This window comes from Anas acuta, chromosome 5 (genome assembly GCF_963932015.1).
Source record: "Anas acuta chromosome 5, bAnaAcu1.1, whole genome shotgun sequence".
NCBI classification, from domain to species: Eukaryota; Metazoa; Chordata; class Aves; order Anseriformes; family Anatidae; genus Anas; species Anas acuta.
Genome location: NC_088983.1, coordinates 1,831,131 through 1,847,171, shown reverse-complemented (window position 1 = coordinate 1,847,171; position 16,041 = coordinate 1,831,131). Strand labels below are relative to the sequence as shown.

The following is a 16,041-nucleotide window of genomic DNA, read 5'->3' as shown; positions in this document are numbered from 1 at the left end:
GAAAGGCGTATGAGTGCCTCGTATAAGTGGACCTGAAGTAATCCCCTAGCAGCCTCCCGACTGCATCTCTGTAAAGTAGGTCACTGAATAGTGGAAATGAAGACTCAAATGTTGTATCTTTCCCTGTAAAAGCCCTGTCATCCATAAAACCAACCCAGGGCAAATGCTACTGAGAGGCAGAACGGCTCTTGTGTGTGTGCGTGTCATGGGAATCTCAGGGCTGTTAGTACAGCAACAAAAACAACAAAAAAAAACACACAAAATGGTCTCGTGGTAACCAAAAAACAGGTGGATCAGAAGAGCATGTCAGTCTTTGTATGTGATCTTTTTCTCTGCCTTAAATATCATATTCAAAGAAGGAAAAAGAAGGCTTTAGGTCACGTACGGTGTGCTGTGTTCAGCGTGGGCTCGTACTCTGTCTTCATCCCCCTAAATTCAGTATCAGTACAGTAAGAGATGTAACATCTGTCACTTCTGGCTTATTCTCTTCTCATCATCCCCCTGGAGGCAGCATTGTGCAGTGAAGTGAGTTGTTCTTTCAGGGGGGTTATTTTACTTTATTCAAGGCTCCGCTGCTCAGCACTGCTGTTAGAAGGGCTGGATGGAGGAAATGGCTGATGCTTTTAGGCAGCAGGTAGCGGTGACCTTTCTCTTCCTAAGAGAATTCTTTCTGCTGTTCCAACCCTACCCAGCGTGGGGACGATTAGATATTCGACGTGGTAAATCTGTCATCCCAATTCTTCGTCCCTGGGTGAACGTGAAGATGTGCAGAGTGTGTACCACCCCGGGTACTTGTGCCGAGGGACTGATTTTGTTTTGCATAAGTGCTCCCAGATAGGCAGAGTAATTCCTGAAGAACTGCTGTACATGAGGCCGTGCATCTGCCCTGCAGCGTGGTGACTGGGGCTTCCCTGGTAAACTAATCAGCTATTAAATAATGATTAATTAAGTGTCCAGGCTGATGTATTAGAACATGTGGCCCTAGTGAAGTGTGTGTCCTCTGGTCATCTTGCTCCTCCTCTGATGATACATAAAAGACCTTCATTTTAGTGCTAAATGTTTATTAAAATCAAAGTGCAGCCTCTTTGCATAATGAAAAATGCTTTCTGTGAGATAATTAGTGGTCCAATTAAGATATTTGTAAACCTTAAGCACTGTCCAGAGTGATCGTTCACGGGCAGCCCTGAGACATTTCTGGGGTACTACCAGCAAACAGGCAGACCTGGCATTATTGCAGCAAATTGATTATTTTTGTGGGCCATTATCTTCGGAGTTTATCTTTGAAGGGAATAGGTGAACAGAAGGGACAGATAAACGCCGGATTTTGTTAAAAAGCTTTTCTTTCATCGTTCTATTTTAGTACTTAATGTGCAGAGATTTTTCTCTTTAATTTCATCCCTGGGAGCCGCGGTCCCTTCCCGGAGCACAGCTTGCAGCACAGCCAGCCAAGCTCCTCGGCTGCGTGCTCCCGCGGGCTGCCTGCCTTGCCAGCAGCGTTTCCAAGCCTCACGGTGCCAGATCCCAGCTCCCCTGGGACACCTGATTTCTGTGGGATGTGCCCATCCACCGTGGACTCGCTCCAGCTCGGTTTCTGTAAGTAGACATCCTTCGTGGTGGCCGTGTGTGGCAGTCTCCTTGCTCCTCTACGGAGGTCAGCTTTGCCTGATGCTCACGGAGCTCCTCAGCACGACTCCCACGAGATCACTGAGAGCTAATTCTGGCTAATTTGCTGCTGGCTGGGTATGTTCTAGGTTTAGAGAGCCTCTTCAGAATCTGACTGCAGGCTGAGGTGGTGCTTTAAGGTGCTAGAGATGTGCCGAGCTGAGTATTGATTCTGGAATTATTTTACTGTCTAAATAGATCTTCTGTGCAACTCCACCATGAAATCCATGGTGGCTGCTCAAGTCTTCGCTTGCAGTTGGAAGCGGCTTGTGCCCAAGAAGGTGTGGGCTGTGCTGCTTTCTCTTCTCCCTTGCATGGGCACAGGCAACCAAAACAAAGAGAAGAGAAAGCAACTGTGAAATCAAGGCATGATTTCTTCATGGTTTGCCTTCCACATGAGTAACCAGTAGGTCCTCTTCCCCTTTGCTCACCGCTGGAGAGCCTCTCAGCACTTGCTTCCTGGCTTTCCAAACACTTCTTTTAAAAGAAATATGTGTCGGGGCAGGCTGAGCACTTTTATTCTGTCCACAGAGCTGTCCTGAGAATCTGAATTGCTGTCACTTGCTGCCCTGCAAAGGCTAAATGGTCCTGCTCAAATACAGCCTGTGTGCAGGTGGGTGTCCTGTAGCTCAGGCTGTCCTTCCTACCCACCTGCAAAACCCCTCCGTCACTCAAGGAGTGTGAATCACGGGCAGGGACTGCAATGCATGTGTCTTGCAGAGGATGGTTAATATTAGAGATTCAGACCTTCAGATTCATAAATATTAGAGAAGGATATGCAAATAACTTCACCTTTAGCTTCTAGCCAGTGTAGATTCTTCAATATTGGTTATCCAGGCTGGTTTTAAATGACTTGACCAATGTGACTTCCAATACTTCTGGGAAATTATCTCTGCGTAATCTCCAGTACAGATTATTTCTTGATATGCAGCTCAAACCCTCCTTTGCTTTGCTTTATCGTGTAATTACTGGTTATTAGCCCATTTTACGCAGCCCGATCACTCTAGCCCACAACCCCCACAAGCACAAGGAGCCACCACATTCCCATCACTGCTTAGGTTGGAGTCATCACTTCAGGGTTTCCCTTCTCCTTCCTGAGGCACCCAAGGAACAACAAAAATGAGGGTAACCCCTGCATCACCTGCACCCACTGTAACCCCAGTGAGGTGCTCAGTGACAGCCTGTCCTTCCCAAAGTCTGCCTTGGGTCATCATCCAAGGCCCTCTTGACCGTCTCATGTTGTCTTCTGTACCTTCACACGGTTTCTTGTAAGCAAGTTCTGGCTTCTTCCTTCCCTTCTTTGTTGCTGCAGTCACAGGGCAGCTAATTAAGCTATCCGAAGGTTTAAAATAGGGACAGCAACTGGGCTCATCAGGATGTCAGTGATTTAGATTAGAGTACACCTAGATTTTATCCGCCTAGAATACAAAGTGAGTAAATATATTAAGTGCATACGTTTTGGCCTTTTCTTTGAGCAAGCTATTTTGGTCCTGTCCCTGGGCTCCCACAGATGGTGACTGCTGCATCAAGGATCCTACAAAATTGCATTAGTACCACCATGGGAGGTCAGACTGCTTTCCGATCCCTCGTTACAGACAGCCATGTCTGCCTGGGGAGCAGTTAAAATTAAAAAAAAAATGAGAAAAAAAAAAAAAAAAAGGACAAGAATACAGCGATACTTCTGCCATCTGACCTTTGGTGAGTCAGCGACTTTCAGAGGCAAAGGTTGTCTGAGAGCATTTTATTTAAAGGCCAGGAGGGGACATAGATCAGCAGTAGCTCTCTGATGTGTGTGCCTCTGCCGGTTCCAAAGGATCCCAGTACGTGTTTTAAACCCAGTGGCACTTCAGAGTAACCAACGCTTTTGTTTCTCAAGTGATAACCCTCTGCTTTAGGAAACAGGTTTAAGCGCTAAGAGCATTAACTTATTTTTAAGCCACTTGCTGCATGAATAAGGTGATGTTTGTTGTTTCAGATATCGGGCAGAGCCAATTTATTATTCCGCACAGGCAGGAACAGAATTGACCTTTATTTGCGGCAGACTCTGGCTGGTGCTGCAGGAGACGTGCTGATGCCTCAGCCCAGGGCTGAGTCCCTGCTGGCTTGTGCCACAGCAGCACCTGCCGGGAGTGGGGTTTGCCACAGCCAGAGGCAGTCCTGGCCCCTTGGTGCCACCTCTGCTGGCTCCTGCACCCTTGTTTGCACACCCATCCCCTGCACCCTTCTGCCACCCCTTGCTCCTGCAGCTCCTGGCACCTCGCCACTCCTGGGCCATGCAGGGAAGCAACACTGGACGTGATTATTTTCTCCTCTGGTCTCTAGCTCTCGCCATCTTTTTTATTTTTATTTCTTCCTTCTTTCTCTGTGGCATTGCATTGATGTGAGTTTCTTTTTATGACTTTTTTTTTATTATTATTATTTTTAGGCTTTATCGCTTGTGGGAAGCAGTCGTGCGTGGTCGGGCTGCCAGCGCCTGTCAGGCGGCAGGTGCTCAGCCCGGCACCCCCCATTATTTTTTGACCCTGTAGATAATTTAAGCCAAATTTGACAGCGGAATAAAGACCTCAGGCATAATTAAGTACCTGCAAGTTTGTGGAAATAAATAGACGGGTATAAAAAGGGAAAGCCTACCAAACCCACTTCCTGAGCGCAGGGTTGATGCTGTGTTTCCTCCTGATGAGGCAGCAGGGGATCGGTGTGAGCAGGGGGGGGGACCTGGGGCCACAGCAGTGCCATGTGGCAGGGGAGCACCCCCGTGGGAGCTCGCTGTCCTGGGCACTGCCAGGCAAGTGCCATATGTGAAAGCTGCGGCCAGGCTTCTGATTTACGGCACTGCCCCTGCGATGATTTGTTTTAATAGGTGGCCTTGCTTCTCCTCTCTCCTCTGCTTCCAGTAACAAGACTGTTAACAAATACAGTAACCCATAATCATCTGTTGGCTGGCTTATAGCATGACAGATGCTGGTTGTGTTGCAAAATGCCCCAGGAAGAGTCAGGTTTTTGAGGTATCTTTCTATTAGGGTACTGATACAGCCTGCCTGCAAAACCTCACAGTCTGTGGTGTTTATTTTTGCTGTGGGCAGTTTTTGCAGTAGTCTTCTGCTCTCCAGCAAGGAAACTGAGTTGGAGAGGGTGAATGACCTGCTCACTGTTGCACAGGACTTTTTTTGCATGCATCATGTTCCCCCCCACCCCAAAGACCCATGTCCTGCCACTCACTCTCCTCCCTCTCAGAAGCCAGCAGCTGTGTGTGACCACCTTCCTGGTGTCTTCCTTACGTAAGTCATAGTTTGCTCTGAGCATCCAAACTTCTGAATTTCACCCGCCTCTACCTGTCAGTCTGTGTCCTGCATTCAGCAGGGCTCTGCACCCAGAGCTCAAGGCTGTTGCCTTTCTACACCTACGCAGTGCGGCTGCGAGGGAAGCAAGTCTCCAGGAGCCCCCAATCACACTGACACACCTCTGCCCTCCTTCCTTTCTAGGTCCACCTCATGGACACCTTAAACCTGGCTATCTTTCTGCCCCAGGTCCCTGTGACAAGCTTAGTGAAAGAGTCTTTAAACCAGAACATTGTAAATATCTGGGAAACGGCTCCTCAAGCTCTTTGTATCCCCTGTTTCTGGTCTGGCACCTGAGGTGAGAAGTTAGAGCCCATGCTCAGGTGTGTGGTTTGAGGCTGACAGAGTAGGATTTTGTGTTGCAGACCTGCTGTTCTCGTGGCAGTCTGGAACATGCTGCCAGCGTGACGCATCCAGAAATGGGCCTGGAAGGGCCTGAAGGGGCAGGGAGCCAAGGAAGGGGCCTGCAGCATCCATACTGCTGGGATGAGCTTTGCTCACAGCACATTCACAGCAGGGAGAAGGTCTGCTCCCCAGGAGCAAAGTAAATGTTTTAGGGGTGGCCCAGACATGAGGATGGGTATTTGAGCAGAATTGAGAAGCCGCAAGCCAGGCGAGCTGGGAAAGAAGTTCAGAAGGCGGCTCCTTGCGTCCTGCAGGGAGGCAGTACACAGTGTGCTTTCAGACCTCTTTAAACTGCACTTTCCTTCCCAGAACAGTGACTTTTTCCCAGAGTAGCCTGTGCTTCAATTGCTTCAGAAAGTGGCCTTTCGGCATCTATTTGGTGTGCTTGCTCTCAGGAGGGAAGGCGGAGGCGTCCCCCCACAGGCACACAGCCGACGCAGGCCCAGCACAGACACTGTGCACCTCAGCGCAGAAGCGTAGGATGTAGAAATAAAGGTGAGGGAAGGGCAGGCTGGTGGAGAAACCCAGTCAGAACAGCTCAGAGAACCACAGCACCTCTCTGAGCACTGGCTGTGCTCATCACTGGGTGAGCCCAGGCTGGCACAGCCAAGCAGCTCCAGCCCTTCTGCAGGGCCCATGCCCAGGAGCCTTTTGCGGAGTAGGCGAGAGCCCCATGGCCGTGTATTCACTCACATCGCCTCCTTGATGCCCAGTACCATGCATGTTGGCAGCTCCCACACCTCTGCCATCCCCACTGGGGCATAGACTATGTCTGCACCACGTGGAGCCCAGCGTGAGAGCTGTATATCTGGGCACTTCATGCTGCGCCTCCTCTTCTGGCAGCTGGCATGGGAGAGTCTGCAGGATGGTCAAAGTTCCTGCTGCCAAGAATGATTCCGAAAGCTCCAGGACCTGTTGTTTCTGTCCTGTCCCTCACTGCCTTCTGTCGTGGTTCCGCTCGAGTGGGCAGCCGAGCTCCACCACAGCCGCTCTCTCACTCCCCCTCCTCAAAGAGGAATGGGGAGAAAATATGTGAAAGGGGCTCAAGGATTGAGATAAGGACAAGAAAATCACGCAATAATTAGTGTAACGGGCAAACCAGACTCAGCATAAGAAGACAGATAGTAAGATTTATTGCTCATTACTAACAAGCTAGAGAAGTGAGAAACAAAGGAAAGAAACCAAAAGCGCCTCCCCCCCCATCCACCCTCTTCCACCTCCTCCCCCCGAGCGGCGCAGGGGAACGGGGGAATGGGGGTTATGGTCAGTCTACAGCACTTCTTCTCTGCCGCTCCTTCTCGGTCACTCTCGTCCCCTGTGCTGTGGGGTCCCACCCACGGGATGCAGTCCTTGACGAACTGATCCGGCGTGGGCTTCCCACAGGCAGCAGCTCTTCCAGAACTGCCCCAGATATGGGTCCGTACCACAGGGTCCATCCCTCAGGAGCAAACTGCTCCAACCTGGCTCCCCTACGGGCAGCAGCTCCTGCCAGATCACCTGCTCCTGCGTGGGCTCCTCTCCACGGGCTACAGGTCCGGCCCGGAATCTGCTCCGGCAGGGGTCTTCCACAGGCGGCAGCCTCCGTCGGTGCAGGGCCACCTGCTCCACCGTGGTCTCCTCCACGGGCTGCAGCGTGAAACCCTGCTCCACCGTGGTACTCCATGGGCTGCAGGGGGACATCCTGCTTCACCATGGTCCTCACCACAGGCCGCAGGGGACTTCTGCTCCGGCGCCTGGAGCACCTCTCCCCCTCCTTCTACACTGACCTTGGCACCTGCAAGGCTGTTTCTCACTCCCTTGACTCTCCCGGCTGCTGTGTGGCGCAGCAGTTTTTTCCCTGTCTTAAATATGCTCTCACAGAGGCGCAAAACAACATCGCTTATTGGCTCAGATTTGGAAAACAATGGGGCCCTTCCGAAACATGGGGCAGCTTCTAGATCTTTCTCACAGAAACCACCCCTATGGCCCCCTGCTACCAAAGCCTTGCCACGTAAACCCACTACACCTTCATCATCCTCTTCCCTCTGTATTTTTTTCTGAGGCCTCTGCAAAGACTACTTTCATGGCTTCAGACCTCCTTCACTGGGGTTGACCATCTTTTGTTCTGCATCTCCTCCTCACCAGGGGCATCCAAATGGTGGTCACTCTCCAAGTGATGCAGCGCTCTAATGAATCTTGGGAATATTTTATTAAGCAGTCTTTTTATTCTTTTATATATATATGTGTGTGTATATATATATATATATATATATATATATATATATGATACCTTTTTTCCACAGGAGTGTAAAGGAGAAATTATTTCCAATATTGCACATCCCATCAGATTCAGGTAGAGTTCTTAAAACCTTCAAACAGCTGAAAACAACATTCTGAAACCTATAGAAGTCTCTGATATAAACTCTGATTACTGGTGGCTTTGTCAGATGTGTTTCTCCAGCAGAGCTGCTTCTCACTGGTACAAGTCTTTTGTTTCTGTTGCTAGAGGCCTGGAAATAGGTGGTGGTTATTCTGCCTGCAGATGGGAGTCCTGGTGCAGGCTGCATTTTGTCAGCCCTGGCGTTCAGACAGGGTGCTCGAGGGCAGGACAGTGTGGGAGGTGATGCTCCTACAAGGGACTGGTTTTAAAACAAGCGGCTCTCCCAGTGACTCTGGACAGAAGGCCAGCTTTCAGACAGAATAGCCAGCTTTCAGAAGGCACAAAGGGAAATGGAGAGAAAGCAGTGTTCAAATCTGGCCTTTTCATATCTTCTTCCCCCCCATCCAAGCATCCAAAGAGCCAAAGGCAGCGTGTGTGATCTGGAGGGCACGAACAGCTCCGGAGCCGGCACTTTGATTTGCGTTGTGCTAAAAGAGAGGAGGAAATTGGATATAAAACCAATATAGGTATGATGAGATGGTAACGATAATTGGACGTGGCAAAACTGTTCTCATCAGGCCTGTGGAGCTTGCAGCGCTTTGTAATTATCAAACGCAATCACCTAAAGCCCAGCGGCAGAGGAGCCGCCTCTGATGGGACCAACGGTGGGAACTCGTTGAGATGCCTGGCATGCAAACCCTGATGGCTTTGCAAGGGGTGACAGGCGATTTCTGTTCTGGTCGAGCTCCCTGCACAGCAAGGTCTCTCCTGTGGTGAGCAAGGCCTTCTCCTGGCTGCCAGAGGTTGGTTGTTCAAGGCTGGGAGTGATAAATCAGCTGCTGGTGGTGATTAGGAAGCCTTGTTTTTGCGAGGCTGCAGAGGGTGGAAGGATGGGGCCTTCAGCACGGTGGCGCCACGTGTTGTGCTCACAGGGTTACCTAACTCCTGTGGGATGCAGTTCTTCACATCTTCCTTCCGGATTTGTTAAGGCAAATCTCAAGGAAAAACACGGCTTTAACGAGCTTCCTGTGACAGAAACATGCCAACTGCCTTTTGCTTTCAGGCTGTGAATTCTGAGCTGGCACAGCTCTTCCTCTGCTGTTATGAGCTGGGTAAAATCGGAAGCCAGGCTGTAAGAAAAAAGTAGTTTCAGTTGCAAATCCCCGTAACGAGGAAAGCCGTAACTCCTGGTGATAAAGGGTTAGTTGCAGCCACTGGTCTGCTGAGCACCATTAGGGCATTTGGCACGGGGGGCACACACAAGGCAGGGAGTGAGTGGTGAGCTGGGGCAGTTAAATCTTTCTTTAACTACTTCAGGCAGCCGAGCACTTTGCCTCATAAGTATAGTAGGATTATACAGTCTCCTGATATGTGCAATCAATGTGCGTTGCTCTAGGTGTATAAATGATTTCTTGATATATGGTTACAACCGTGTAAGTGAGAAAGCCATCTGATGTTTCCGTAATGCTAATTGTTGAACTGTCTCTTTTTCTCTTTGAAGTCCCACCCAATTTGACTGTTCCTCAAGAAAAGTCCCCCCTGGTCACTCGGGAAGGGGACACGATCGAGCTGCAGTGCCAGGTGACAGGAAAGCCCAAACCCATCATCCTGTGGTCCCGAGCCGACAAGGAGGTCGTGATGCCGGACGGGGCGATGCAGACGGAGAGCTACGATGGCATCCTGAGGATCGTGAACGTGTCCAGGGAGATGACGGGAACCTACAGGTGCCAGACCAGTCAGTACAACGGGTTTAATGTGAAACCCAGGGAAGCCTTGGTACAGCTCATCGTGCAGTGTGAGTAGACCCTTATTTTCTTTTCGTGTGGCTTTGCTGTGGAAAAGAAGTTGATTTATTTGTCCCCTAAATAAACAGCAGTGAAAGTCTTATGGTTGTTACATTTTTGGTGCTGTGTTGTTTGGCTCTGCAGCTCCCTGAATTCATGGCTTTAATGTAAATACAGAAGTAAAAATGACATAGAAGTCCCATTTATACTAAAAAACTGTAGGGCCATGATTATTTTCCCAATGCCTAGCTCTATATTTCTTGACACAGGAACAAGCACATGAGGTAGGAGGACATCTATAAATGCAGATCTGATACTGACCTCGTTTGTTGAGGGCGTAAAACAAGGAGAAAAAAAGAGCAAGAGCTGTTCCATCTTAGCTGATCTGCATGCAGGTCTGCAGAGCTGCTTCTGACTCTAAATGTGAACTGTCAGCATCAGGAATGGGAGGGAAAACTTAAGAGGAAATCAATTAATTTGGAAATGCTCCGTGTTTATCATTGGAAAATGAAAAGCCTGGGTTGATATGGCTTACGGGGAACAATGAGTGGTTGTTTGTTGCTGTGTAGAAGACGTTTACTTGCATTTGTCTGTTGAATTTTCAGTACTTATTTTCACTTGTTTATGAAGTGACCTGTGCAGCCTGTATTTGCTCCAGTTTCAGATGCCCAAATGTTATGGCAGATTTGCTTTAACAGCGCTCTGTGCTCAGCACAACTGACCTCGTTTGGGGCCTCCGGTGCTGGGGTACTGCAATATCCATAGCTATTGCTAATAATCAACTGATCTGTTTTTTTTTTTTTCCAAGGTCTGTTGTATAACAAATTATTTATGCACTTGATTACGTGTTGTGGTATCTGCCGTGCTTCCATCAGGGCTGCTTACTGGTGCACGTTTAGTTTGTCTTTTTGTCGGAGCACATCATCTCTTCTGTACATCTGCGCAGAGTCCGGCATGGCTGCAAACATCCTGGTTCAGGCTGGTCGTGGTTCCTGGGTGCTGAAAGCTCCTTCAAATAATTCAGGTCATGTACCAATGCACATGTGGAGGGCATTTGTGTTAAAGTGAGGGCTTTGGTGGGAAAGCTCTGGAGGTGAATCTGCCCCATCCCCACTGCCTTCCTTTGCCACTCGTATGAGAGAACAAGGCTTTCTCCTCTCTGTCTTCAGGAGCATTATGAGTCAAGAGAAGCTCAGTAATTTTCAGCATTGCTTTTATTATTATTATTATTATTTTATCTGAAATCCTCCGAAGCTCAATTCAATGGAGGATACTGAACAGAAGCATTCAGAAGCACTCTTGACATGGCTCTGTACAACAGCTGCGATGTGTCCCGTGGCTTGCCCTGGAAGGCTTTATTTCAAGTCTTTGAAAGTCATAGAAACTCTTCAATTTATCCAGCAAGCTCTGCATCATTTATCCTGCTCCATTTCAAAGCTTTTAAGCAGATGCTATTATTTTCTTCAGCAAGGAGGTAATCGTGCATTTCATGTTAGAGGAAGGCATGGCTGGGTCTGGGTCCTGGGGACTGCTTCCCAGGATGTAGACCTCCCACCACCTCCTCCTCTTCAGGCTCTGAGCCAGGCCTTGGTGGACCCAGAGGACGACTCTTGCTGACTTCCAACAGCATCTGGTGGATGCAGTGCTTGGGTTGCTGTTATTTTTCTGAATTTTACTGGAGGAAGGAGCTCTGGCTTTATTTATTCTTAGCACTACATTAGAAGCAACAGTTCCTGTATTCTGAAAGAGATGAGAGACAAATCGAAAATGGTTATAATAAACAGGATCATAACAGATATTTACTTGAGAATTTTCTTTAATCTGTCCTTGTTCAGATTCCTGCATACTTTGCTCAGATCCCAGTGAGTGACAATTTGGAGGCAAACGGACAAAGCAGATGTTGTGCAGTGCTTTGATTGTATTTCTTGTGGGAGTAAAGTACGTGTGTTCACAGTGACTTCGGCATCGTTTCCATAACTAGCATACTACTTATTCAATTGTCATAAAAATCACTTCCTTTTCCGTAATTTTATAGTATTTTTATATGCTTCTATTAGTTAGAAACAGGGAAAGGTATTTAATGAAACACTTCCCTTTATACTCAACTCATTGATTTCAATTTGTGTACAGTACGTGGGTGTGTGAGCAGATACGTTCGTGGACCTTTGTAGCTGCGTGCTGGCCCATCCTCGCTGGTGTAAGGAGAGTTTCAGATGTGGAAGAAGGACTTTCTGTCTGACCAGAGTGGTGTGTCACTGCCCTGCTCCACAGGGCTAACCTCTCAGTAGAAATACTGCACCCGGGCAGTTCACACTTCAGAAAGATTGCTAAGGATAAATACAAAGATAAAGATTATTATTATTTTTTTTAATTTGACTCACTCTTAGTTCATCCTACCAATTTTAATGGGCAAAGTTTTGTTTTTTCTGTCTTCTGTTCTCTCCAGTTTTGTTTCCCTCTCTTCCTCTGCCTTCCCTTCCACACCATGCTCGGTGACGTTGGCATCCCAGACTGTGATTTTTCTAGGAGAAATGGCTTTTTTCTCTGCCGTGTCATAGTTAGGCCTCAAATCATGGGTAAATTTGATGTTTCCTGTTGGCCAACAAATTCTAAAAATTCTAATAGGGAAAAGCAAATGCATCGTGGGAAGCAAGAAGGAAAGGACGACGCAGCTCTCTGAGCCCATGTCTGCTGGACAGGACGTGGTTGGTGTGCTTCAAAATCTTTGTCACATCCTGCAGCAATTGTTCAATGGTATAATACAGAAAAGGTGCTCATTCTGAGGACTAATTGAGAAGGTTCATATGAGGAATTTAATTGAAAATCGTAATGATCCGGTTGTTAGGCACCTGTGCTCCCTGCATGGCTTTGGAGAGTGAAACATTCACAGAAAGCAGTGGAGCCTGTGCTAAGGAAGGTGTCTGGGATGTTTTTCTTGTCCAAGTTCCCCGTCTGTAAAATAGAGATAACATTTTCCTACCCTAGAGGTTGCAGAGATGAGATTCTGAGGACGCTGTAGTAATGAAAGACATGCAGTGCCTGATTTGATCAATAACTCCTGGATCCTTTGCTTATTGCTGCTGTTGTCCTGTGCTGTTTTCTCCCAGGTCTGTTGTCACTCTCCCCAGGCTGTGGGGTTTGCTGAATTTGATCTTCATTGTTTGGTACATGTTGTGAGCCCTGCTAGCTCTTCTGTGAGAGATTCATTAGGAACATGGAATACAGCACCAGGAGCAAGAAGAGCTAAGCCCAGAGGGGTGGGAGTGGATTTTTGTTGTGGCTCCGATGTCCGCTTCCCACGAGGGAGTGGGAACAGCGCAGCGGTGGCGTTTGGTGCTGCAGGATGCTGCCTGCTGCAAAATGCTCAGGGATGGGCAAGGCTGCTCCAGGAGGAGCTCCAGATCCTGCTGAAGCTTGTGCCTGCTCAGGTGGCCTCACCAGGTGGGAGCCTTCCAGCGATGAGCCCTGGAAGGTCTCTGGGAGGTGGCTCCCATGCCCTGAGTGAGACAGGAGAGGGGATGCTCCAGGCACGTGCTCCTCGGTGTGGCTGCTCCTGGCTCAGTTTGAGAAGGGCAGGAAGGAACAAGCAGAAAGCAGGAGTTACCGGCAGTGCTGGGGCTCGGAGCCCTGCACTTGCCTGCAGCACTGACCATTTCCCTGTGTGCAAATTTTGATAAATAAAATAAATAAATAAACGCCTGCTGTTGGCAGACGGGATGCAATCCAGTAATAATTTAAATGCACCGCTTTTACTGCAGGAAGAAAACACTTGGGAAATAAAAATGCCATCAGGTACAATATAATCAAATGTTTACATCGTGTACCTTATCAAGTGATGATAGCAGGAAGGACAGAATCATTTTTCACAGTGGACATTGCTGCTTCTTGGGCTCGCGCTTTATGTGCCGTAGTTTTACTTCGGTGCTACATAAAATATTGTTTATAATATAAACTGTTTTCCAAATGCATTGGTCTCCAAGTACTTGTAAAGCCTCTTAAAACATCGAATATATCTCCTGGTAACCTGGTTGGCAGAGCAGTCGACCACATTGTGATACTCTGAATTTTCCTTTCCGTTTGGGTTCTGGTTTATGTATGTCGTTCCTCCTCGGTAATAAATTCTGAGCAACTAATGAAATCACACTGAAGGGGAATGTCCTTCAGGGATTATATTTGAAATGGAACAGAGCTAATTAGCAAGAAATATGAGGCTGAATTATGATCTCAGGTGCATCATTCCAAATCTGGAGTGAATCAGTGGGGCATAAATTAGTGTTTCTGGTTTTACATCAGCAGGGACAGCTCAGAGTTGGGTCCTCTTTGTTTTGATTGTAGAAGTTATTTGCAGGTGAGGATTGAAAAGTTGTTCTTATGCTTTAGACAGGCAATTTTGCAGCTCAAAATTTGCCGTAGCTGTGACTGTCTAAATATGTGCCTGATGAAATATGTATATGTAAATATGTATTATATTAATAATGAAATATTTTTAAATGGAAAAAAAAAAAGAATTAAATATTTTCCATCACGAATAGAACTAGAAATAATGAGCTTAAAACTCGTGGAGATACATGGAGATTTAGGAAGGGAACCATGAGAAGCTTTTTAAAAGGCAGGGCAGCTGATGGTCAGTCACCAGCCAGGAGATGTGCAGATGGGTCCGTGGATGCCTTGCAGCCTTGGGAAGCCGGATGGGAAAACCCTGCAGGAGGCAGGCAGTGAAGGGGATGGGGCTGGGGAAACTGCTCTGCTCTGGGGAAGTTCACAGCGAGCTTTAGCTCCGGAGAGGGGCCGCGATTGCAGCTCACTGCTAAGGAAGATTCTTGCATTCAAGTCCTTCATTCATATTGTTGGGCAGAGGTAAATGAGTTAAGGACGTTGTGTCATGAGTGAGAATCAGCACTGCAAGCCAAACTTCCAGGGGGAAACCCTCTAGATTTCCAAATTGGCTTATAAAATTTTAGCTATGATAATGTATTAAAAAGGGGGTTGTCAGGGAATTTCTGTAGGTGAAAAGTAACTGAGTGGGGACAATGTCTTTATTTTTGAATAACCACTGACACCTGTGTTTAAGCATGTTGAAATGACAAAAGAAATCCACATCTTATGTTTTATATTCATATTATTTACATCACAATTATACTTTTTTTTTTTTCTTACTTCATGATTGTGCGTTTGAGTAGAAGAAGCTGATTGATATTCAGGGCAAGTTTTACATAACCCAAGATATTCCTAGACTGGTTTGATACTTTCTAGAGTACTTTCTTTGTAGGTCACTGGCTGGTAGCTATCTCCAGAGATCGGGTTTGATTCTGATGGGAGACAGGGCAGGCTAAACGAGGCCAGAATTGGACCTTGCTACTTACATCTTTCTGTGATGTTTTTAATGTTTTGGTTTTGTGTGTGTGTGGTTTTGCGGTTTTTGGTGCATGTTGCCTGTCTGTGCCTAAAGATTGTTTGTTCTGTCATGATACACGTTTAATGTATCAGATGTGGCTAACACTGTCCTTACCTTTAACCAGTCAGTAAGCAGTAAATTTTCCAGGTCCTTCATTCTTAGGCTAGAACATTTCCAGAAAACTCTCCTATGGAAAACTCTTTTATATAAAACAATTGTCAACAACTCTTCGAGAAAGTTCTCAGTGAAAGATGATAGAGAACAATTTCAGCATAACACTTCAGCAATTACGGCTTTGCATGTCATTTATCTGAATGTAGCAAGGCAGGAAAAGTATGTGGAAATAATGGATGGCTTGATCAGCAAAGTGAAATACTGGGAGCTTTTTGACATTTAGCAAGGCCAAAGGCAATGACCTGGAGTGGTAATGAATATGCAAACACTGGCAACATGGAAATTGTAAATGCAAATGAGATCAGTTGAATTTTTCCTTGTTTAATATTAAAGCTATATATAGAACCTCCCGAGATGGATCTTCTTCTTCTTAGAAATTCCAGAGGACAGAACAACAGTGAGTACCCCAGAACTTAGAGCATAAACATGGATGGTATTGGGAAAGAAAATGAATTACTTGTTGTTCCTGTTGAACAATTGCTCATGTAGAAGATGGTCTTATACACAAAGAATTTCCTAGCAGTGTCTGAGGGACACAACAACAAAAAGTTGTGGGGTTTGTTTGTTTAAGAAATGAGAATGAGAGGAGGAACAGGATTAGTTGAAAATATTGCATTTGTAAATTTAATACATGAAGAATCAGAAAGGGGTGTCTGAATGCTCTGCACGTCATGGATATCGCATCAAGGAGCTGAACAATCAGACTGACAGTCTCAGGAGGATGGCACCTTTTAATCCAGCAGTGCACAGGAGTTCTTCCAGGTCTGTTCATGGAAACACAGAAAGATTGGGAGCTTTAGTGCAAATACTACAAAAAATGTAGTATTTGCAGGAGAAATGAGGTTTTCTTCTGTCTTTGTATCATGCATTGGGCCAGGTCCGATTCTGAAGGAGTTTTGTTGTGATGTGATGACAGAGAGAGCC

At 46.9% G+C, this 16,041-nt stretch overlaps 1 protein-coding gene across 6 annotated transcripts in view; it reads left to right on the top strand.

Moving 5' to 3' along the window:
• Positions 1–16,041, top strand: part of MDGA2 (MAM domain containing glycosylphosphatidylinositol anchor 2) — a 324,213-nt gene that overhangs the window by 199,623 nt on the left and 108,549 nt on the right. For all 6 annotated transcript variants that reach the window (XM_068682207.1, XM_068682208.1, XM_068682210.1 and 3 more), the window contains one exon: positions 9,266–9,559. In XM_068682207.1, the coding sequence (XP_068538308.1) occupies positions 9,266–9,559 (294 nt within the window). The remainder of the gene's footprint in view (positions 1–9,265; positions 9,560–16,041) is intronic.